The sequence below is a fragment of the Monodon monoceros genome, unplaced genomic scaffold (assembly GCF_005190385.1).
Source record: "Monodon monoceros isolate NGI ecotype Baffin Bay Population unplaced genomic scaffold, NGI_Narwhal_1 Super_Scaffold_22, whole genome shotgun sequence".
NCBI classification, from domain to species: Eukaryota; Metazoa; Chordata; class Mammalia; order Artiodactyla; family Monodontidae; genus Monodon; species Monodon monoceros.
Window position 1 is genome coordinate 18,613,984 of NW_021703779.1, and position 24,357 is coordinate 18,638,340.

The 24,357-nt window shown below is 35.0% G+C and overlaps 1 protein-coding gene across 8 annotated transcripts in view; it reads left to right on the plus strand.

Moving 5' to 3' along the window:
* Positions 1-24,357, plus strand: part of CNKSR2 (connector enhancer of kinase suppressor of Ras 2) — a 256,193-nt gene that overhangs the window by 102,794 nt on the left and 129,042 nt on the right. For all 8 annotated transcript variants that reach the window (XM_029240573.1, XM_029240574.1, XM_029240575.1 and 5 more), the window contains exons 6-8: positions 10,449-10,568; positions 16,499-16,558; positions 20,216-20,284. In XM_029240573.1, coding sequence (XP_029096406.1) covers positions 10,449-10,568; positions 16,499-16,558; positions 20,216-20,284 — 249 coding nt within the window. The remainder of the gene's footprint in view (positions 1-10,448; positions 10,569-16,498; positions 16,559-20,215; positions 20,285-24,357) is intronic.

Sequence of the window (24,357 nt, forward strand, 5' to 3'; positions counted from 1 at the left end):
GTTCCCTGGCATGCTGGAGCCCATCTGTTTCTGCTCTGCACAGATCCTTGTTTTATACAGGAAATCAGATGCAGGGAATCTGGAGTTCTCTTCAGTTCTGTACCCTACTTTCCCCTTACTCCCACCTTTCACTACAATCTTTGAATCTGGAGAGAGAAGCATTCCCAAGAAGCCATTTCAGACCTTGTGCTTTAGCAGACTTAACTCTGCTTGTCACAGCTCTGCTGCTCTCGCTGGTGAACCGCGAACACTTGTCAGCTTTGATAAGCTCATGGAAATCCCAGGCCAGGCATTGATTATTAAAGTCACATTGTTTAAATCAGATTGTACTGAACTCAAATACACCTTTTACATTAACCAACAGTGTGATCTTGTATATGGCACTTGCTTTGTGCTAGCATTTTACCCTCATCGTTTTTATAAAGATAATGAGAGGAATAAATAAAGTAAATGCCTATTTTATTATTTTAGTGTTAACACTATCTTTTTGTTGTGTAGTACTTTACAGTTTACAGGGTATTTTCATGAATGATCTCTCTTCTCTCTTTTCTCTCCAAGCTATTTTTTTTCATTACTTATTTAGGTTTGATCATGAATTAGGCTTATTTTGGCTTGTTAACTATTTGTTTCATTTCATGAAAATTTTGTGTGTACTTTTTTCCTTCCTTTAAGTGTATGCGTTCTTTACTCCTAAGCTCCATTTGGGTTGAGATTATTGTTCCTTCTCTGCTATCTAGACTAGAAATGGCTAAAACCGCATAGAACCAACAGTTAGGTTAAGAGAAGAGCCTGGAGGAGAAAATTAAAAGGTCATTTTAGACTTTGCCCCACCATCTATATCATATCATTTATGTAAGCATAATTTCCCTCTTCTGATCTCCCAAAACCTTGCGGATGTAAGTACTAGGGCAGCAGCATGCCCCATAATAAAAGTCATCATATTAATATTTTATCTTTAGAGATTTCTTGAAAACAGTGGCGGTCTAATTACTTTGTAAAAATAATCTTATTTTGGTCCCTGAAGCTGTGAAATGGCAGCTTTGCCAATTATAGACTCTTCTCTTAAAGCTGTGATCATGGGCCATTGCAAACTGAATGTTTTTGTATGGTTGACATTTTGGTTGTAACTGTAGCATTTGAACATACAAATTATGGTCAGTCTCATTAAAACATGAATTGTAATACTGAGTTTTGTAGATATAAAGCATTAGGATGCTTCTTTGTTTGAAAGTTAATGTGACCCTTCTATTTTGGCCCCCTTCACTGTCTTTGTGGTCAATGTAAAGAAGCACGCTAACTCTATTACCGAAATAGGCATTGATTTCTTGAGTGTCGTATTAGATTATCTTCAGGTTTTGGCAGTTTGGTGCTTTATTGCTTTATAAATTTTTTAACTGTAAATTAAGTTCTCCACAACTGATGTCTTGTGCAGGAATGAAGACATCCAGATAGAATATGATGGAGTTAGAAGTTGTTTGTCTTTTATGGGACAAAAAAAAATGTGTGTATACTAATGGGAATGTAACCACACATAAAAAAATCAAAATAATCTGTTTTCACTGTCTTTTTAGTGTGTCTTTATGATTTGGATAGACAGTATGTAAGTTGGTATATTATGGATGTTTTTGCTAATATCACATTTGCTGAAAACATTATGCATTGTAAAATGCTTTCATATTCAGATTGACTCAGAGTGTACAATCCTCACTCTCAAAGAGTATTCATTTTAGTTGTTGAGTCAAGTGAGGCTGAGTAATGTAACAGAAAGAGCAGCAATTTGAGAGTTAAAAAGATTTTGTGTCCTGACCCCATTCTGGCACTTACTAGCTGTGAACAAACTAAATTAGCCTTTCTGATTACGCTGGGGGATTGGAGTGTCTGTGATTTCAAAGGTCTAAATGCCATAAATCTTTGGTGACTAACTCACAAGATCAGTAGAAAACAGTATGACCACATAAAAGAGAGAAATTTGGGGCTTCCCTGTTGGCACAGTGGTTGGGAGTCCGCCTGCCAATGCAGGGGACACGGGTTCGTGCCCTGGTCTGGGAGGATCCCACATGCCGTGGAGCGGCTGGGCCCGTGAGCCACGGCCGCTGAGCCTGCGCGTCGGAGCCTGTGCTCCGCAATGGGAGAGGCCACAGCAGTGAGAGGCCCGCGTACCAGAAAAAAATAAAGAGAGAGAGAGAGAAATTGAAAGACTATCTTAATCTAAGACCATTCTTTATGTGATCAAAGACACTATGGATTTTTAAAAACTATAGTTATTGTCACTATAAATGTAAAGATTTCTTCAAAAAGATAATTGAATCAGTCTGGAGATGGATATCACACGGTAACTTAAACAAGGGAAGTTTAATCTAAATAATTACTAAACTGTGATAGAAGAGTACCGATACAGATGTAAAGAGACTCTAAAGCATGCCCTAGGACTGGGAGAGAGTACCCAAGGAAGGACAGCTTGAGGTGGACACCTTCCCCCACACTGAGGGTCAGAAATCATTAGAACAGTCAGGTTGCAGCTTCATTGAGTTGCCTAAACCAGAGCTGGTCCAGACAAGCAGGAAACAACCTTCCAGGATACAGGCAAGTGATGCTGGTAGGAGAGCTCACAGAGAGAGTGGGGTGCTGACGTGGGTATGAGGCTGAGAGGGCCACAGGATGGTGGTCACTGAGCCCAGACTGAGGCTGTGAGGTCACTGAGGGACTGCATAGTCTGGGCATCATGGATGTCCCCACACACGTGTGTCACTGATGGACCTTGTAGCAGAAGCAGGAAAAAGCAAAACACTGCCCAAAGGGAAGAGAAGCCTCCTTCTCCCTGCAGTATCCCTCCAGCACCCTCTACTGGCACAAACTTAACATTGTCCTTACTGTGAAGTAGATATATTTGAAGAGACCTGCCTGTCATCATAGAGCAAACACTGAAGGGTGAATTTGGAGCTGAGAACCAGTAAACTAATAACTGGTACAATGCAATTAGCTCTTTTCTCCATAAAATCATATATGGAAACTTTGAATTTCTCTACTATATGTAAAGACATTGCTCCCAGGTCTCTGCTATTTGTTCCCTATTTGCCCATAAGCTGTATATATAGTGCCTGGATTTTCCAGAAGCTCATCCAATCATAATGAACAGCTTCACTCTTGCTGTTTGAGTCTAAAGTAAAATTAAATCATCTTCCTAATAGCCTACATCTTATTCGAGCCACTAATATGTCCAGACCCTTGTTAATCTTGAGCCTGGAAAGTAGTGTGCCCACGAATGAGTACTCCTCTCATCCGTCTGGGGACTCCCTGCAAGCCTGCCTGGCTCTGCTTCCTGCCCCTGAGAGAGCAGGCAAATAGGGTGGAGATTTTCCCAGATCCAGTTCTGGTTTCCAGCTGACTGTTTCCCTATCAGAAATCAAAGGAGCAATGGAGGCTCTTGTCCCACCTTTAATTCAGACCAGGATGTCTCAGGAAAGTAGTTGGAAGTTGGAAGTGTCATGCGTCCACTTCTTGCTCATCAATGTAGGTGCACATTTGGGATTGATGTTCTCTCACTGTTTCGTACTGACTTCATCATTCTTAGATGATTATTATTTTAAAGTGTTATTGCTTCTTTTCTGTGATCAGGAACACAAGGACAGCATGGTTAATGTCAGTGATGTTAAGGACAAAGCCAAATACATCACCAGGAACACTGTCCCAGGTTGAGAAATCCTTGAGCATAGCAGTGGCATTTGAATCATGGAGCAGATACCCAGTGATTGTTGAATGAATGCATGGCTTAATGAAGCAGTGGTGGTGGTGATTTCTTTCCGTTTTGCTAATTGTTTTGTTGTGTTTTTTCCCCACCATCAGAGTTTGAAAGCTAAAGGGATTGCAGAGTTTTCCAGGCCTTGTTGGAACAAAGTTCATATGACCTTTATTATTTATTTGCAAATATAGTTGCTTTCTGAAGCTATTTGAAACTCTTTAATCTTTGCTGTGTACAAATATAATTTTTACGTGGGTTTAAAGTTGAAATTTTATTCTGTTGTATTCGTTTTTTAAGTTTAAAAAACTTTCTGTTCAATTCTCTTTACTCATATGAGCAAGAAATTCTTCCTGTGTTGGGGAATATGTATGTAGATTAATACTTTTTAATATCAATTTAAATTCTCTTTATCAGTTTTACCCTTTCAAATTTACCTGTGATTGTTCACTCCTGTGTCTTTTTTTAAAATTTTTATTTTATGTTGCAGTATAGTTGATTTACAATGTTGTGTCAGTTTCAGATGTACAGCAAAGTGATTCAGTTATACATTTATCTATTCTTTTTCCCATTTAGGTCACAATAGAACATTGAGTGGAGCTCCCTGTGCTATACAGTAGGTTTAGGGTACCATTATAATTAGAAATGCAAAATTGCTAGCTCAACAGAGATCTGGCAAGTACTACAAATATGTATTTCTGAATGAGGCTTATATAATTTAAAGTTCTCACTATTTAATATGGAATAAATTTGCACTATTTTATAAAAACAAAGCCTCTCTTGTTCACCAAAGATGATGCAAATATCCTGCTCAGTTGGCACAGAGTTGTGTGATTTATAATACTGAATTATACTAATATATAAACCAAACAATAAAATATTCTCTGTCCTCTGGACTATTTTAATTGAACTATTATTTATATCAATAACTATTTTAATATGTACACACTCTTTATCAAAATGAAACTTTTGTTATTGTTTTCCAGGTTACTGATAAGAAACCTGGATTATTTAAGCTATACTTAAATTGTAGCTTTCACACCATTCTTGCCATCTTAAAATGCATATTCATCTGTTTATTGTTTCCTCAGTTCATCTTGGTTTTATACTCTTGTCCCTTTTATGTATGTGTATATCTGAAAGTAGAAATTTCCTTTTGTAAAACCTTTTGTTAAGCTTATGAACCTGAGGTTCTTTCCTTCATCAAATGAATGTCTGATTTTTAAGTCTAAAGATATTTCCATTCATTTCCTGCAGTATACTCAGAAGAATAACCAGTATTCCACTTATTTAAGAAAACATAAATAAAAATACTTTAAGTAGCTCAATCATGTCTGGCTGAGTGTCCTCGGAGGCTAAGAGGCTAACTTAAGACTTCTTACCTACTCCTTAGCTTTTCACTATTGTCTGTACTTAGAATGCTTTCTACATTTCCTTTTTAAAATACAAAAGCTAAAACTCCACATATTAATCTAAAAAGTGTATAATAAATTCAGTGATAATGAAAGAATGCTGTTCAGAGATAATGAAATTATGCTATCTGCTAATTGGTTAGTATATTAACGTAAGGTTGCTGTTTTTCATATCTTCACAGTGACTAAAATGTTGCTTTCACGACTTTTTAAAAACCGCTGTTTATTTTATACTAACCGTGCTATATTCAGATCTTTTTTCCCCTTAAGAACTTTTAGATTTGGGTGAACCAGCCATACACTATATGCAAACCTATATAAAATATAGTACGTATACAGAACAGAGTATGAAAACGTCCCATTTCTTCCTGAGAATATGCTCTGTAATTATGTTAATTCATATTTGAAATTAATATAAACAACTGGAGAGGAAAAAAAGACAATACCATTAAATCCAGCCCATGACACTCTTTTGTTTTAAAAGTTTCTTAAGTCATAGCTAGCCCTCTGTTAACTGCTATTCAGTCACAAATCCTTTGTCACCATTTTGGGTAGTATAAACAGAATCCAGAGGATCAGTTATAATACTCATTGCCATTTTATGTTCCCTTTAACTTTACTAAAGACATATTATTTACTAGGCTTTAATTTAAAATTTAAAAATTTCCTTCTGCTTTTAGAACTAAAGATAAATAGAATTTAAAACCCTTTGGTATTTATATTGCAAAAATAGCAGAAGAATCCCCTTTATACAAGTGGTTACCAGTTATCTTCTCGCTAGAAAAGAGTTGTCCTTTTGCTGCTAAAATTTCAAGTTTTCCCAGAGAGCTGTGCCTTTCATAGTCTCAGATCTACTAGTCCTTATCTAAACTGTATTCTAAATTGCAAGAACACTTGCAGGCTCACCTTATATTTTATTATACTGTGTAGTTTAAACATGTTATACAACATCCATTTAATACTGACATAGCTTTTAAACAATACAAAAATGAAATTGATCAGAAACAAATGGAGATTCAAGGATCGAAGTAAGAGATGGTAAGCATAATGATTAAGGATTCAAGTTGGTTTTTTGGTGTTTTTTTTGGCCAAGGCAATGACCTTTGTCTATTTATTTAGCCTTGCTTTCTCATCTGCAAAACTGGCTATAATACTACCTACTTCAGGAAGTTGTTAAAAGGATACATGAAATAATGAAGTATTTAGTGTTGTGCGGGACACATGGTAGGTGCTCTATAATGTTGATGTTAACTTTTAATAATAAAGAATATATTTTTCTTGGTATATTATAGTTAATTCCTTTTTCTGGACTATTAGGTAGCAATAGATAATACTGTGTTTTAAAACAACATAATATCACAAATTCACTGAAGGAAAAAATTCACTTTTTACAAGGATATGGAAGGCATTGTGCTAAATGAAATAAGTTGGACAGAGAAAGACAAATACTCTACGATGTCACTTATATGTGGAATCTAAAAAATACAACAAACTAGTGTCAGCTGAAAAAAATACACAATCTAAAAGCTGAGAATTATGTTCTATTTGGCAGAGTTTCTGAGGACTCAAGCCCTAGAGGCAGCCTCTCAGATATCTCTGAGGGACTGCTCCGAAGAGGTAAGGGAGGGGCCAGGATATGCATGGGTTTTTGCAACAAAGACCAGGTAGTGGGAACATAAAAATATGTTAATTAAGAAAACCAGACATCTCAAGTTAATGAATTTAGTACTTTTCTATGTACGGGAAGATATAAGAGCCTCGGCTCATTGAAATCATTCTTTTGACATGCGCCTTAGCTATCTAAGGCCAGTATCCTGTTCTTTCCCATCCGAAGTCACCTCAGGGTGCACCTTTGAGGATGGCTGCAGTGGCTGAGGGCTTGGTAGTGGGCAGCCCATTTGTCTCCATTCTGAGTTCCCTCGGGGCTCACTGTTGGGGGGCAGCAGTAGTGGCTGTTGGCTTGGTGGCCTCAGCATCCTTTTTTTGCTGATATGGCAGGCAACATTTTTCATTCACACCAGTGAATGTAACAAAAAAGAAGCCAACTCACAGATATATAGAACAAAGTAGTGGTTACCAGTGGAAGAGGGAGGGGCAGTATAGGGGTAGGGGAGTGGGAGGTACAAACTATTGGGTGTAAGATAGGCTTAAGGATGTACTGTACAACAAGGGGAATATAGCCAATGTTCTGTAATAACTGTAAGTGGAAAGTAACCCTTAAAAATTGTATAAAAAAAGAAAAAGAAGTTCTAAACCCTACTTCAAGTTCAATAAATAAGTAAATAAATAAATAAAAATAAATAACTTCCTTGGAACTTTGCTGTAGTACCCTTAATGTGGTTTCCTGCAGTGGCTTGATGTATGATACAGTAATGAGTATAGAATTAGCATTTAAAGCCAGGCCATTTTATACCCCTTCTAATTGGCTTATTTAGCCAAGTGCCAAATTGCTACAGTATAAAGATTCTGGTACATTATCTCTAAAACGGGCAGCAAGGTTCTAATGGAGTTTCTTTTCTAAGTCTTTCTATTATTTTTTCCAAAATCTTTAATCTATTAAATCCTGATAGCTTTGCTGGTAACGTCAGTGTTTTGCTCATCTTTCGTATTCCTGGCAGACTTAGCACATAGCAGACATTTGGCAAACAAAATTACTCAAGAAGAGAAATCTGGAAAAATGATTTGCGACTTAATACAGTAGATTTAATTGGGGTTTTTTTGGTAAAAACACCTACAATGTAGTATTTCTGCCTTTCTTCCTTCTACTCCACTTTTAAGTGCTTCCAGTGCTTGAATAGGAGAGCTACTATTGCTCATTACCAGCGTGTTATATGAGGCCCTGAGTGTTGTAATGCACACATGTTGAGCCATTTTTGTATATCCATTACCTTCCTATTTATTTATACGTTGGACTCTTTTGAAATAAGCCCCAGTTTGTAGAAACCACAAAGCGTTCTTTTTAGCATACTGATTTACTAATTTTCAGATTATCATGCAATTTAAGTATCCTATATAGAAACCCTTCACATAAGCATTGTTTTCCACCCCCTTGAGATAAAGAGAAAATAAGAATGAAAATGAAACCACATATGGAAGGAAAAGAATAGTTAAAAGATTTAAATCTGCCCCAAATTGTTTTTCTTCTTGCCAAACAGTAGCAATTTGAACTGTAGCCAGATTTTGTAAAGTGCTGCCATTCTGTCTTTTCCCCCGTGGCTGCTGATGAGTATTTTCAAGAGAAATAAAAATAAAACCACACACACACACACACACACAGAGAGACTGGGGTCCCAGGATGGGCTATATAATATGGGAGTGCAAAACGAAAATATGGAGCCCCTTGTTCAAAAACAATTAAGAATTCCAAAATGGCACCAGCAAAGCATAATGCTAAATGCAGGCCCTTGTGCACAGGTCACATGCCCATGAGGCTGGCTGGCCCTGTAAGGTTCCCTATTTCTGAGAGGTGGTCTTCCTGTTGGCACTTTGCTTAGCAGCTCTTCAGGGTAATTACCTTCATTGTATCTCTTGAGAGCACTGAAACTTGAATATCAGAGAGAGTAAAGAGATGTGAACTCTCCATCATGACCATGCAGTGTGATTACTGGTCATTGTAAGATGGTCAGCACGGCCATGGCATTAAGAATATGACATAATTCATCCCATGAGTAAGAGCTGAGCCCTTTGAGCTTATGGAAAGCAACAGGGGAGAATAAGCATTTATTTGGTGTCTTCTTTGGATAGGAACCATATCGGACTTTTTTTTTTATACATTATCCTGATTAGTCATGTAAACCATGTAAAGTAATCTTTATTACCCCATTTTCTACATGTGTAAACTAAACCTCAAGGATATAAAACAACTTGCTCACAGACACGCAGCAAGTAACTGGCAGTGTGGTGATGGCCTGCATATCTTCATACCAAGCCCATGTGCTTTGCATGCTGTCCACTGTCTGTCCTTAGGAGCTGATAGCCACAATAAAAGTGCAGCCGTGAAAAGCAAAGAGCAGGACTGCAAGAAGGGGGAGAAATTTAGCCTGGCAGTTTCTGTGGGGTGACGAAGCTGAGCCCAGCAAAGACTGAGGCCATGGACCATGTACAGAATGCAGCAAATAAAGAGTCCTGACCAGAAGGAGGGGACTCTCTCCCTTACAGTAGAGTAATGCAGTGGTCAAAGAACAAATGTAACATGTTGGAGATGAATACAAGGTGACACCTTGAGTGCTGCAAAATTGTAGCTCCTCCTACAGTAAAGGCAAGAAAACAAAAACAAAATTAAACAACCTCCAATGTTGGACAACCAGGCTTCAGTAAGTAAATGAGAGTCTGTGAAGCATCCAAGGGCCAGAACGTTTTAGAACAGTATATTCCAAGCTTCATTCACTTATGTTCTACTTTCTTCATGATTTTACCATGTCTCAGTCTTAAGCATACTATTATGGATGTAACATACATTAAATCTATTATTCTGTATCAGCATGAATAGATTTATACTAACTAAAGCACTAGCTTTCTGTCCTCAATCAAGCGAGTCTACTAATTGTTAAAGCTCATTTGCTCTTCAGTTTATTCAACTCATATTAATTGCCTTAATATGTTCTAGGATCTGTCTACCAGGGGTAGGGGAGGAAGAGAAGTCAGAGATGAGTAGGACATGGTCCCTGCCTTAGAGAGCTTCAGAATGAAGTTATCATACAATTTCAGACTGTTCATAGAACATTGAGAAAGCAGGATTGAGGGAGTGCCAAACTTTGCCTGGAGGTAAGGGGGAGCTTGGAAAGGTAACCTTGAGCAGGAGAGTCTAGACAAATGAGTGGGAGGAGTTCACCGAGCAGATTTGGAAGATTCATCTTCCCTGAATTTTGGCTGGATTGTTTTCTAAACTTTTCTGATCATGAAGTAAAAACCATCAAGGTTTTTGAACTTATTGAATTCACTTCCATCTAACGGTTGGCATCAAGAAGTTTTCAGATTATTAAGATTGTTTAGAAATAATCATTTTATTTTAGGTCTGATGAATCAAATAATAGAAACAAAACATAACCATAACTTTCTTGAATATTTTGATATATAGTTCTTATATCCATAATTTAGAATATAGGTGTGCTTTATGTGTGGGTATTTCTTAACCTGAATACCTTTTTCATACAGACTTCATAGAATAAAATGCAAACTACTTTCTTCTACTGTTTTTTATTTTTCCTTGTAAAAAATGTTATAATAAAAAGTGATTTATATGTTACTTACAACATGTATTTACCATAATGTTTTTTTGCTTTTTGTTTTTTTGCTTTCAGTGTAAAACTCTTTCTGGAGTCTGTGACCACATCATATCCCTGTCATCAGATCCTCTAGTTTCGCAGTCTGCCCACCTTGAAGTGATTCAGCTGGCAAACATCAAACCAAGTGAAGGGCTGGTAAGAGATACCATGTTTATCAAAGCCACCACCCATCAACAGACAGCTAATGGTATGGGCAGAGCAGTCCCCAAACATGAGAATCCATGAATTTTAACAAACTTTGAATGGTTTGGGGGTTTTTTTCCCTAGAGGAATTGAGGTAGTGGGAGTCAGTCATGATAAGAAGTTTTTTAAAGGTAAATGAAAATGAAAGAGAATTTAAAATGGTGATTTCTGAATTATCCTGTTTACTTTGCTAAATAGATTAGCTTTAGTTACATTTTCACCCCCTACCAAAGTTCCTTAGGTTTAAAGGAAGTTTAAGTTATGAGTTTTATAATAAGAACCACAGTGTTACCTGCCCATGAAAATGAGTGTTTTGTTTATTTTGCTTTTGTTTGTTCCAGTTTTAATAGGTCTCTCTTCCCTTAGGTTGTGTAAGCTAAACAAACCTGATATTCTTTATAATTCTACTCTTTCTTTTAAGGGTGAGTAAGCAGGTGGATATTGCTAAAACTAGGCTAACATCTATGAGATGTATTTTTTATTATGTCATAATAAAGATAATCATCTTCTATATTTTGTTCACCTGATTAAAAATTGTATTGGTTCTAAATTTAACCCAGGGGAGAGCTTTTCCTTTAATGAGCCTCTAGAAAGAAAGCGTATAATATTAATATTAATGAGGGAGAGACAAAAAACAAGAAACTGGCTGTAGAATATCTTACCTACTACACAACTATTACATGTTAGTTTGTTGCTACAGCGTTTCTACTTTCTCCCTAGAGGTGAATTTTCCAAGGATACTATTAATGATGTTTTAGAAAGTAGAAATCTTGAAAACTAGTGTTAACAACTTAATTCAGATAATATATTCTTAAAGATCTCTATGCAGGTTTAACTTTTTATGTGGCCTTTCTTCTTCAGCCTTATGTGTGTGTGTGTGTGTGTGTGCGCGCGTGTGCGCGTACGCGTGCGTGTGTGTGTGTGTGTGTGTGTGTGTGTGTGTGTAACTGTTTCCGAGGGCAAAGCCTTTGTTGGTCACCAGTGAGTTTTTGGTTTGAAGCCCTCTATTCTATAGAGTGACTTTTCTCCTGTTACTTAACAAATTACTTTTGGGTAACTGTAGCTCCTTGTCTTTTTGTGGCTTTTATCTGTATTTTCCTGGAAAGATGGAACTCAGCATCTCAGACATAGCCAAAGTATGTCATCATTGTAACCTATAAGTGTTATATCTATGTTATATCTTTGATTACTTTAAAATTTTTATTTTAATGTTTATAAACTTATTTGAAGTAATATTTATGATTTAAATTCTTACTATTCTTTTTGGTCACATTTACAACGTCCAGTTTTATTTAAAGCATCTTTCCACCCATAGTATTAAAGATTTTCCTTTCAATATCTACCCTTTCAGTAGTTCTGAAGGAAAGAAATCTCTCTAAGCATGATTTGCAGAGTGGGAAATTATGAACTAATTAGATTAGGAGATAGAAAACCTGGATACAAATCACTTACATAAAATAGAGCTGTGAGTGTGATCTGGGGCAGGTGAGGGAGTAAATTTAACTTCCTTGGCCTTGATATTAACATCTGTAGAATGTTGGGGGTAGGAAGGGATGGACTAGATCCTCTTTAAAGCTCCCTCTAGCTCTGTGAGTTTGCAGTTCTGAGGATGGTATTGTTCTAAGAAAAGAGCCTGTTTTTTCCCCTCTAATGACCACTGAAATAATGGGGGGAAAATAACCATGTGAAGTGAGTCAACACATTGCTCATTAATGGACTAGATGAAAGCTTGATTTTCATTTTCAGTGAAGGTATAGCCCTGGACAGGTCTTTCATTTTTTAAATTTCAAGTACATAGAGCTGGGTCTGCTCTTTGAAATAGTCATGAACTTAAAATGCTAAGCACCAGATTCAGTTAGTCTGGAAGACAGCTGGTAGAGAAAAGAGAACAAGTGAGTGCCTACCATTTTCCAGGTATCATCCTCACAACTCTATAGAGTAGGTATCCTTACCTACTCACAGGTCCTTACCAGTTTGCCGTGTATGACATAGAGGTAATATACAGTAGAGGCAGGGTTTAAATCCAGGTAAATCTAAATGAGGTACAACTTAACAAAGTTTATTCCATTATCCCACATTTAAACTTGGGATTGTTAAAGGGAGGTATGAGACGTTTAGGAGGATGACTTTAAAACTAGAACTACTTAGAGAAATCCATTTTAAAGAACAATCAGCAACACTTCATTGGGAAAATAATTCCAAGGGAAGAAAAGAAAAGGCTAACATGTTGAATATTAATAAAAAGAGTTAAGTATAAAACCATTTCTTGTGATTCATGTTAAAGGGGAGATGACTAAATGGAAATTTTATATGAGTTACTCAAGGCATCGTTTTAAAAATCAGCCACCTTTAAGTAAGTTTAGTCAGTCACATTTGAAATAGATTTGAGGATTTTGGTAGCACTTAGCATGTGCTTAGCCATAGGAAGTGTTTAAATGAAGGAAAGAAATAGAAAGACGTGGGAGAATACCAAGCTTTAATGAAGTTTAATCAGCTTAAAACATCTGCAGACAGTCTTCTGGCTCTTTCAAAACAGAACATCTCACATAGGTAAAAGGTAACTGCTTTGTTCTTGCACTGATAAACTGGATAGATTGTTCATCAGCTTTCTACCTAATTAGTCAAATCTCCTAGAATGTCTTAGTTTTGACAGTCCTGAGCATTATAAGGAATGGTGGGAAATGTTCTTAGTAATGGTTAAAATATATCAAACTAGCTTCTAAAATGCTTTTAAACAACAATAATTAGCAGAAAGTTAAAGGAAGGAAAATGAGAGCTATTGGAACATATCAAAACTAGATCAGAGCCAAGAGAGGTTGAATAGAGAGGAAAGGGCTTGGGGAGCATCCTTGGGGGAGCCTCTTTGCCTCAGAGAGTTCTTTTGCTGTTTAGGCACTTGGACTATCTCCAAATATGCCTTCTTCCATTGCCTTGACTGTGAGGTGGCTTTGGCTCCCGTTGGTTAACCGACATTTGGAGACGGTGAAGCAAATGTCATTTTGGCAAGCTGAACAGAAGAGAGGGAGCTGTTGGAGTCAGCTCCAGAATTAATTAATTGGTTTAAAAAAATGCAAGAAGGAAGAATGAAGATTTTGATGAAATGGAAGACCAGATTTATCTCAGTTCCAGAAAAAGAGCCATTTGAATTACATGTCCTCCTGCTGTTTGACCCTTTCTCAGAGGTGACCAAGTGATCAGATGTATTTCTGTGGACTCTTCATTATTCAGAAGATGATTAGTTTGAAACTCATCCAAGCAACTTGTTTCTTCTCTTACTTTCTTTTGGTTCCTGACTTTGGGCCATTTTTCTCATTAGTGCTACCAGAGGGAGATAAAAAAGCTGAAGAAGTCAGTCTTGATTATTAAAAGCAGTTACAACTAATGGTTTATTGAGGTTAGAAATGAAAATACTGCGTAAAACAAAATATCTTCAGTCTTTGTGGCATTTTAAAGATGTGCTTTATTTCTATTTTATTGCTCATAGCTATGAAGTTGCTAGAACTGAACTCTGTATACATAGCTCTATCCTTCTTTACTTAAGCATTTAAAAAATATTTTTGTTCATCTGAAAAAAATTAGCTTTAGCATAAATTACATAACATTTAATTATATATAAATAATGATGAAATCCTCTTCCTATAACTAATAGATACTTGCTTTATCTTACAATTGCCATTTTAAAAGTTCCTGGTATGTGCAGTAATTCCATAGGAATTTTATTTCATTAGTCATAACTAGATTATCTTCATGAGTTCTTATGATCTCAATGAATATAATGACTTTTCTAAACATTTATCTTAGGAGACTAGACTTTCTCTATGACCCAATCATTTAAGAAATTATATAGAGCTCTTGTCCAACACCTTAATTCATAATCAGTAATGCACAGTGTTGAAAGAAGTGTGGAGAATAATATAATAAGCTTTTGCTTATAATTGTCAGAAGAGATGGGTGATTTAAATAAATTTGTAAAATATCAAACGCAGTTACTCTTTATAACCGCTTTGCACGTAGTATATGTGTGCTAGAGAGGTCTTAGTCTTTTTAGAATAGATGTTAAACAGTGAATGTTTGACTCAATATCTAGTTTCCAAATATTATGTTCTAATAAGAAAAGTGAAGGTGTACAACGCTCTTGTTAATAAATCTGTAAATTAGGAGCCTCATGGTAGAGAGTGTGGTTAGGAGTCAGATTTCCTGGGCTTGAAACCTGGCTTCACCTCCTTTGGCAGACTCCTCAGTTTCCTTATTTCTGAAACAGAGATAATGACAGTTTGTACCACACAGGCTACTGTGAAATAAATGTCAAACACTTAAAACAGTCCTTAGCACAATAGAATTCACAGATAAATTAACATCTTTTAAAATTACATTCATTTTGTTTCACATCAGAGATCCAGGCTCAGCCATTTTTCTAATTGGTACCAACATCTTAGACATATGACATTACTAAAATGACTTTTCAGAATTAAAACCTACTCAATGACTTCTTAATAGTTGCATGCCATGAACTTGCTGCTTCTTGTTTTTATTTGTTACTTATTTTCAGTGAAAACACATGTATATTCAGGTATAGAAATATATAATTGACATAAAGTTATAGGAAATTAGCATAGTAATTGTCTACTTCATATAATTGTTAAAACATATGCTTTTTCTGAAATGATTGTTGTTAGTTATTAAGTCCCTTATGTTTCAGACTTCAACTTTATTAAAATTAGTACTTTTTAATTTTTGAAGTCAATATTTTGAGATGCAAAGCACTTTTGACGTAAAACTCAGTTAATTTTTACCTGAAGAGAATTTAAAGTAATAGAATCGTCCTTAGACAGGAAAAAAGTCCATTCACAGAATCATCCATTTTTTTTCTGATTTACTTAAGTGAAAATATTTCAATATTTAAAATGTGAATACTTTCTTGTGATATTTTTTCTTTTAAGGTCCTGTCACTATGCATAATTTAAAGCTTTCATTTGCTCTTAAAGCTTGCACAATTTGAAGGTTTCTGGATAATCTTTAAACTTTAATGAAGCTTTCTCTAAAATCGCTTTATTTAAATGGAAATGGACTCTCACCTTCTTTGTTGGGAGGAGGGGTTGCCACACATTACCCCCGAATTATTTTTTTTTAATTTTTGTTTAGAATTTAAAAAAATTTTGTGGAGGCCACACTGTGAGGCTTGTAGGATCTTAGTTCCCTGACCAGGGATCAAGCCCGGGCCCTCAGCAGTGAGCACACAGAGCCCTAACCACTGGACCGCCAGGGAATTCCACCTCTTAATGATTGATATAGAGATGATTGCATGTAATTATTAAAACTTCATCATTAAGAAATTAAGGCAGAAAATGTAGGATACCACAAAAGAGGGACAGAAAAAATTTTTTACATAAACAATATTTTATCATCCTTCTGTCTCCAGTAGTTCTGTAGTGGCTCTGGAGAAACCTACTTTTTATTTTGTAATATGAATCAAGTATAATAAGCTAATAACATCCCAATATTTGAATTTCCCATTGTAACTTTTATTTTGCCACAGAACATGTAGTATGGATTTTGAGGGGAGTGAGGTGTGTTCTTCCTTCAGGATATTGAATTACCATGCTGCATTTTGTAAGTTTCATAGGCAATTAATTCACTTTTCAAGAAATCATTTGATTATGCTGAGTACAGGCTTCTTCAGGCAAACTTTAGAAGCCAAAACATTCAGAGAGGAATTTCTTACCAGTTTAAAGACAGCCTTATTGGATCATGGATTCATCCCTGGGGCAATGGCAATTCTAATTTGATAGGGCTTTTTTTTTTTTTTTTTGTAAATGAGGTTATAATATACTTGAAAATATTTCAGTTGCTTCACTTATTTTTCTATGCTGTCTTTTTCTTAGGGTATGTATATTAAATCAACATATGATGGCCTCCATGTAATTACTGGAACTACAGAAAATGTAAGTATTCTAACATTTCATATTTTGGTGTGTGTTTTTCCTTTTATTGTTAAACAACTTATGTAACTCACATAATTGAGGTTGACTTCTGAGGACATGACAGATTAGGGTATAAAATTAAAAAGACATATTTAGTTAGTAAGTGCTTTTTGGGGGAGAATTTCAGTCATTTTAGTTAGTTTAGAATAGCTGTTTACCTGAAGTAAATCGGATGTTTTTTGTTCACAGCCAGAGATTTGTCTTTGTTAAGTATTTTCTGATTCATGACAAGTTATTGTGACATCTAAAAGAATCCACTTCCATCTGTCACACAGTTTAGTTTTATTAGGAAACTTAACTCATGTAAGAAAGAAACATCAGATAAGTCAGGCTTTCTGAATACTTGAAGTATAATTGAACTTAATTCAGTGGAGGGGCAGCATGGTATAGATCAGTGTGTTTTCACAGTGAGGTCCGTCCCTGGACCAGAAGCATCAGCTTCCCTTGGGAATGCCCCACCCCAAACCCACTGAATTAGCTCTGGAGACCAGCCTGTTTCTTAATAAGAGATTCTGTTTTAACAGGTGGTTCTGAGACATGCTCCAGTTTGAGAACCACTGCAAGCAGTGGGTCAGAGTCCCTAGGCCTAGGCCCTACACCCAATTTTGCATTTTAATGGCAGTGTAATATTTGGCAAGTCATTTACCCTATCATTGCTTTAATTTCCTCAACTGTAAATTGGAAATAATATATCAAATAATACATCATCTGCACTACATACCTCACTAGGTTGTTGTGAAAATCAAATAAGCTAATAAATATGAAATACTATGCTATAAAGAAAGAGCTACAGAAATGTGAAGTGATTGTGTTGGACATTAACACGATCAGTGTAATAGAGTCGAATTGCATAGTAAGTCATTTTTTCTGCATTTGGTTGTCCCAGATTTCCATCCCACTCTCTTAAGCAGGTTCTGAGCTTTGAAATTTTTTCTTTTAGAAATTCTGACAAGTTGCGTGTTTATACCATGTTCCTTCAAAGAAGGCTGAAGTGGAATTAGTTAATCTCAAGTTATTATTGTTCTCAACATTTTACCAGCATTTTCTTTTAAAAAAGACAACATTCTTTTCACCTGATTCACCTATTACTTTAATCATTTATTGATTTTTTTTTCCCCCTCCGCTTCACTTAGTTTCTTGTGAATGGTGAAACATAATATACATTGCAGTTGGATTGTTTTACTGGCTTCACATTGATATTAAATAAGGGAGTTATATGGGATCAAGAATATCAGTTATATGCATATTGTCAACTATTTAAAATTTTTAAATGCAGTGAGATGCTGCATAAACTATGCTCTTGTCGCTGATTGATCATTCTCATTGGTGTGTACATTCCCCTGATACTTTGTTTATTCATTTGTTCATTTAACAAACCTCTGCCTCATGTCTGCTGTGTTCCAGGCTTAGGACTAGGTATTGAAACAATTTTTAAGTTAAAGTAGCTTGCTGCCCCTAAGGAGTAAAAGTAGGGGTTTATCTATGTAAACAGGTAGTGAAATTTGCATAGATAGACAAAGGAAAAAATAGTAAATATTGCCAAGTGAAATCAGGGAAGGAATCACAGAAATGGTCATTTTGAACTAACTGTATCTTGAAGAATTGATAGGAACATATCTCTGTATGTTGTATGGAGTCTGTAAAAAAAACTTGAGCGCTATATGCATTGCTTATATTACTCAGTAATATTTGATAAATGGATGAGTGACCAAAGAAAGATTAATTCTATGAGTAGTTCAGATATAAACCATATATTAAGAGTTATCATTTAATTCTTTTTTCTTGAAAATATTTTATTATTTTTGGTACCCTCAGTCATTTATCATTAGATCTGTGTTGAGTCTTAGCAAAGCTGCTCACTAAGTGGGTAAGTTGTTTTGCTTTGCTGTGCCCTAGTTTCTTAGTTTTCTCCTATGTAAAATGAGGGGTTTGAATAAAATAGCTCTTTTAACACCGAAAGTCTATAGTTTGTATGAATTACTTCCTTTTTTACTCATCTGTGCAAAAAGTTGTTTCAGTTTCTTTGAATTTTATGTACCAACTATCATTTTCTTTTACATCATGACTTAGAGCCATTAGCTTGATTTTTTTTTTCATACTGTCCTTTTAAAAGATCAATTGTGAGCCAAAAGCACAGGAGCTGACTCTATAGTTACAGCTCGGTTTAGGAACTTTTCAGAAATGTTACATGGTACTTGTTTGATTTGGTAGTTGCCGTAAAATAAATACTTGTTATGACACTATTCTTAGGGTTGGGTTCACATCCTAGATGAACTACCCTCTTAATTGTATGCTTGTGTTATTACTTCAGTAACTGGAATTCCCTGAGATACCATCTAATCTCGGTTTCCAGCCTCTGGCAAATAATTTTATTGGGAATTTTTTAATTCGTTAACTTGATTGTTTTAAGACTTATTTATTTTGGAAATAATTGGAAATTGGAAATGAATAAAAACTAAAGGAACTGGAAATCACTTTTAAAGAAAATCCTATTCCAGTGTCTCAAAAGTAGCATTTTACTATGCAGATTGCATCACCATATCATTCTTCTTTACCTTTCAGTAGATACGAATGAGTAATATTACAGTATTTATAGTTGTGTTTGATAACTTAACACACATATGAATACACGAATATATTTTTTCATAAAAACACATTTTCTGTATATTCAAAAGTCCATATGCATATTATCATTAAAACATCTAATAATATGCATAATCAATAATCGATAGTCACTAGAGGGAAAATAAAGAATAGAATTTTAAATTCATTATCCATACCTACAATATTATAAAATTTCTGTCTTAAATCTCATTTTAGTTTCCTAAAGACTTCATAAAACTTGTCAACATTAGCTTACCAAAGTTGTTTTTTGCTTGTTTTTGTTTTTAATGTCTTTGGGGAGTAAAGGAAAAAAATGATAAAATTGTTACATCCTGTAGAAATGCTGGCATTTTAGTTTATTTAATGTGATTTTATTTGCCTATACGTTACAGTGTATGAAACATAAGAAATAGGGTTCTCTTGTAGTTAGATACTTAGAGAGAGAACGTTATATAATATAACTTTGAACTAGTGGCAATCCATCTTTTAATTTGCTTTTCTCATTTATTCAGGATTGATGGTATTAATGATGAAATAAATTAGCAATTTCATCGTTAGTTGACAAAGCTTTGATGCTGATCATAAGCATGTACTTGAAAATATTTGTTTGCTGACGTTAATGTGAATTATTTGTATTAAATGAAAAAGATCAATGTTTAAAAGATAATGTTTTAACATATATATTTTTGAACCAGTTGCCCAATAGAGCCTGAGAGGGTTGTCTCTTTAAAGTGTGCAGTTATCATTTTCCCTTAATGCTGTCAGAAACATATTGGTCTTTTACAACATAAATACCTATATATTGTTTTACATTCCTGCTTTCTGTCATTAGTTATACATAGAATACAAATAGTATATCAAATATTAGTAACCATTTTTGCTAGTTTATTTTCTTGAAGATTATAATTAACTCTTGATCTAATTTAAAAGGGTGAACTTACTGTAGTGTTTCCATAGAGGAGAAATGACTGATAAAATTTATGCTCTTTATCATTTCCTTTATGTTAAATTTAGTCACCTGCAGATCGGTGCAAGAAAATCCATGCTGGTGATGAAGTGATTCAAGTTAATCATCAGACTGTGGTATGTATAATTACCTTACAAGTCAGTGGGAGGCACTAATATAAAGATTGCCTAAAGCTTTGAAAGAATACCAGTGGAATGAAAGGCCTGTTTGTGTACAAAATAATTGAATAGCCTTTTAAAAAATAACTGACTATTTTTCTTAATTATCTGAAGAAATGTAAGGCGTAGTTTTAAACGAACATGAGGAAATATTGGTGGTGGCTGAGTTTAGATGTACATTTCTATATGGACAGGTGCAGGATAATATTACCCTATGAACTGGGGTGATCATTTTGGAATAGAAATTAAAGTGACAGTGCATACAAATTCAACCTTTTCTTGATATAACTTTTAAGTTTCATTTTATAAATTATCAAATTACCTAGTAGATATGTTTTGTAACAGCATACATTCATTCATCTACTTTAACATTGATTTGTTCATTAAAGTGTCTGGCAGATTGGTTTATTTTAATGTCAGTTTTTAAATTTTAAATTGGAATAGCTGAATTGGCTTTTCATTTCCCAAAAGAGGACTATAGTTTAAGTTTTAAAACTATTGGCACTTAACTAAATAAGTTCATAAAATTTTTTTGCTCTATGAACCTCACAACTCCCTTTCTAGCTAAGAATGACAGTGGCATTCTGTGCCTATGGTAGATTTTCAAGGGCAATTTTTCTTAATCTTAGATTGAGAAAATGAACATCATCTGATTCTCATTTTGGACTATATTCTGTCTCAGTTGATCTATCTCTGCCAAAATAAAGTATAAAGTTTTTTTAAAAATGAAGTTAAAATTTAAATAATCTGATTATTGATTAATAATCCTCATTTTAAAAGAAAGTGTTTTTTTTTTCCTGGTAAATATTCTGCATATGGCTCACTAACTCTTCAGAGTGAGTAATTATTTCCTGTTGTACCTTTAAACTAAATTTGGTTTTGCATGTTCTAGTCATAGAAGAAAGGCTGTATTTTGGGGGTAAGAAGACTCATGTGAAAAGTCTGATCTTTCTCGTTGATTCTGATATTAAGGCAGACGCTATTTCAATTTTGGTTTTGAATAAACTGAGAAGTTTGTCATATTTTGGAGAGGCTCCTGAACACTGATAATTAAAGTTCTGATGTTTCTTCAATGAGTTCGTTATCTAAGTGAATAAAAGTTAATGAAAGTTTGGAAAATTAAATGTGTGGGTGTAAAGTTAATACTAATTATTGTTAGTTAATACTAATTAATGGAGACTATTGGTAATCGACAGAGCCTGTCTACACTATGACAGTTTTGATGATAAGTTCTCATTACTAGAAACTATACAAAGCGATTGTCTTGAGTAAAGTTTCTTGTCCCCTAGGATGAGTATTTGGGGCAGTGGGATAAAGCAGCTGCTTCTTCTAATGTTCATGCTGCCTCCATTTCTACAATGTGACCTTAACAAATATGACATCTGTTGGATAGTTGGGCCTATTTCCAATTGGTCAATTCTAAGAGGATAGAGATTAGTCTCTAATGAAAAATTGTTAAAATGATACTCTTTGTGGAGCAAAGATTCTCATGTCTATTGTATATGAAAGTCTTTAAAAGACTTCAAGTGAACTAATAAAATCTCTATGGATTGGTGATATTTATATACTGTGAGAATGTGTCAACACATCTTTGCATCACAGGAATATTCTAAAATATTAAAAACTACACAGAATGATGGTTGGGAGAACTTGCTTTCAGTTTTTGCTCTGAAACTGACTTACGGTTTTAAGTGAGTCATGGTAACTGTTTAACTTTATCTTTTTAATAATAATAACCATAGCCAGCACTTACTGTGTTCTTACAGTGTGCCAAGCATCATGTTAAGTAGTTTACATATTTTATGGCATTTACTCCTCACAATAATCCTATGAAGAAGGTGTAAGTGGAGATTGAATGATTATTTAACCCACCCACAGCTCAAAGCTCACTGACTACAAGGCCCATGCTCTTACTTCAGTTTTATTATACTCCCTCCCCAAAGTCAAATTATAAAATTATCAAACAAAAGGGGAAGAATTCTAATAATCCTGTAAGTAAACCCCAGGATTCAGGGAGAGATTACATGGAGCCAAGGGTAGAGAAGAAGAGAGGAAGTGAGAATTTACGTAACTGGGGTAGGTTCAGCTGAACTGAAATTAGAAGTGGGGTTGAAATTTCACTTGACTGCCACTTCTTCACTCACTCCTTTCCTTCAGATAGACAAGATATGTAAAACACAATGCCAGGCACACATTAGGAGTTCAACAGAAACTAACTTTCCAACCTCCCTTCCTCCCTTTTACATACTACAACAGTTGGGCCAATTGGAGCCCAGTTCCTTGACAGACTGCTACTACAACCTACAAATTGATTTTGGATGATAATAGAGACATTCTCTGTCAGGAAATTATGTTGAAATCCATGAAAGTAGCCTTCCTTAATAATGTGATCAATTACCAGATTGTCTTCTTTGTGTTCAAGTAGAGGCATAGTTGTGCAAGAATGGTGCCTTTCGTTAAATGCACCCTACTCTGTCCTCTTTTTCTTGCTATTGCCTGCATTGTGGTCTGTGCAGTGCTTTTAACTTCTTACCAGACAATATACAGAGGTGGGGAAATGGACATTATCTGAGTTTTATTACTACAAAAGGTTTGCTAGGTTGTTAAATTAGCTGAAACAAGTATAAGTTATTTGCAGTCTGCAATTACCCCTTCTGTCCCTGTGTTCATAACCAGGGACATTAGGGGTTGGTTATGATATAATAATTACATTAAAGTATGGCCTAATACATTTGAAATACATATTTAATGATATTTTAATCCAGCAATTAACTGACCAGGATAGTGAGATTTTGCCAATATTATTCTATACCAATTTAGATTCAATAATGAAAAGAGTAATGTTCAGTTTTATATTTTGAATGTTATTAGCCCAGTTAGTAGTTTTCTGTAATTCTAAAATTTCCTACTGCTACAGGTAGTAATGTACAATATAAAATTTGATAACTTTTCTTATTATAAAACACCTAAAAAAGCAATGTGAAATTTTTCCCTAAGAGTCTGAGAAAGTTAAATAATCACAGATGAATTCAAATACTATTTTTTGAAATTGCTAGTATGGTATATCTTCAGGATGTCCAATTAGATGTGTGTGTTTGTGTGTTTCTAGTTTGCTCATTTTTTTAAAAAGTACATTTTCTTATTTGAAATGAAACTGGAAGTTTTATGTCCTTTTTCACGTTGCTATATTCTTTATTATAAGTGGCTTTTAAGCTTTTCTAATCAACCTACTTCTGTGGCTGAGAAACTGTGGCTGCCAGGTAGGAAGAAGAAAAAATCATGAACATCCAAGCAAAGCAGACTGAGTCCTATTGCATGTCTTCCCTGCCAGTGAAGATCCAACTCCTCAAAGGCTGCTGGAATCTCCCAAGATTTTTTCCACTTCATCTGCCACTACATTCCTCTCTGGGAGATACCTCGGCATAGTTTGAACCAACAGCTCTGCCCTCATGATGCACTTTTAACACTTTTTTTTTTTTTAGCTGATGAGACTACTTATAGTTATTAAATCTATCTGGGCATATTCCTAATGAATCTGTTAAAATTTCATGTCAACGCTGTTTTTGGTGTGTAAGTGTTATAAAGATTCTATCCATACTAAAAACAGATATTTTCTTCTTAGGAATATCAGTTGAAAAGAGTGGGGTATGTGATGGTTGAATCCAGCATTTGGAAAATTTTCCTTTTATTTTGTGTATATACTAAAACATATTCACTATTATTTTGGAAGGTCTTCTGGAACCTGGTGACTACATTATGGCAAGAAATGGTTCAATAGATGGGGCTATAAATCCTACTGGGAAATAACTGGGTTGGGATAGTCAAGAAGAATATAGACTACAACAAATAGGGTGTTAGACATTGATCAGTGAGAGATGGAAGATGAACACTGTAAACTAGTGTGTTTTGTTACCCCCAAATGGTAAATGGTTGCTGAACAAGAATGCAGGTGATGGCAGAGGGGGTGGGGAGAAGAGAACAAGTTAAAGGACTATTGAGTTATCTCAAAAGGTCATTCTAACTTCATTTAT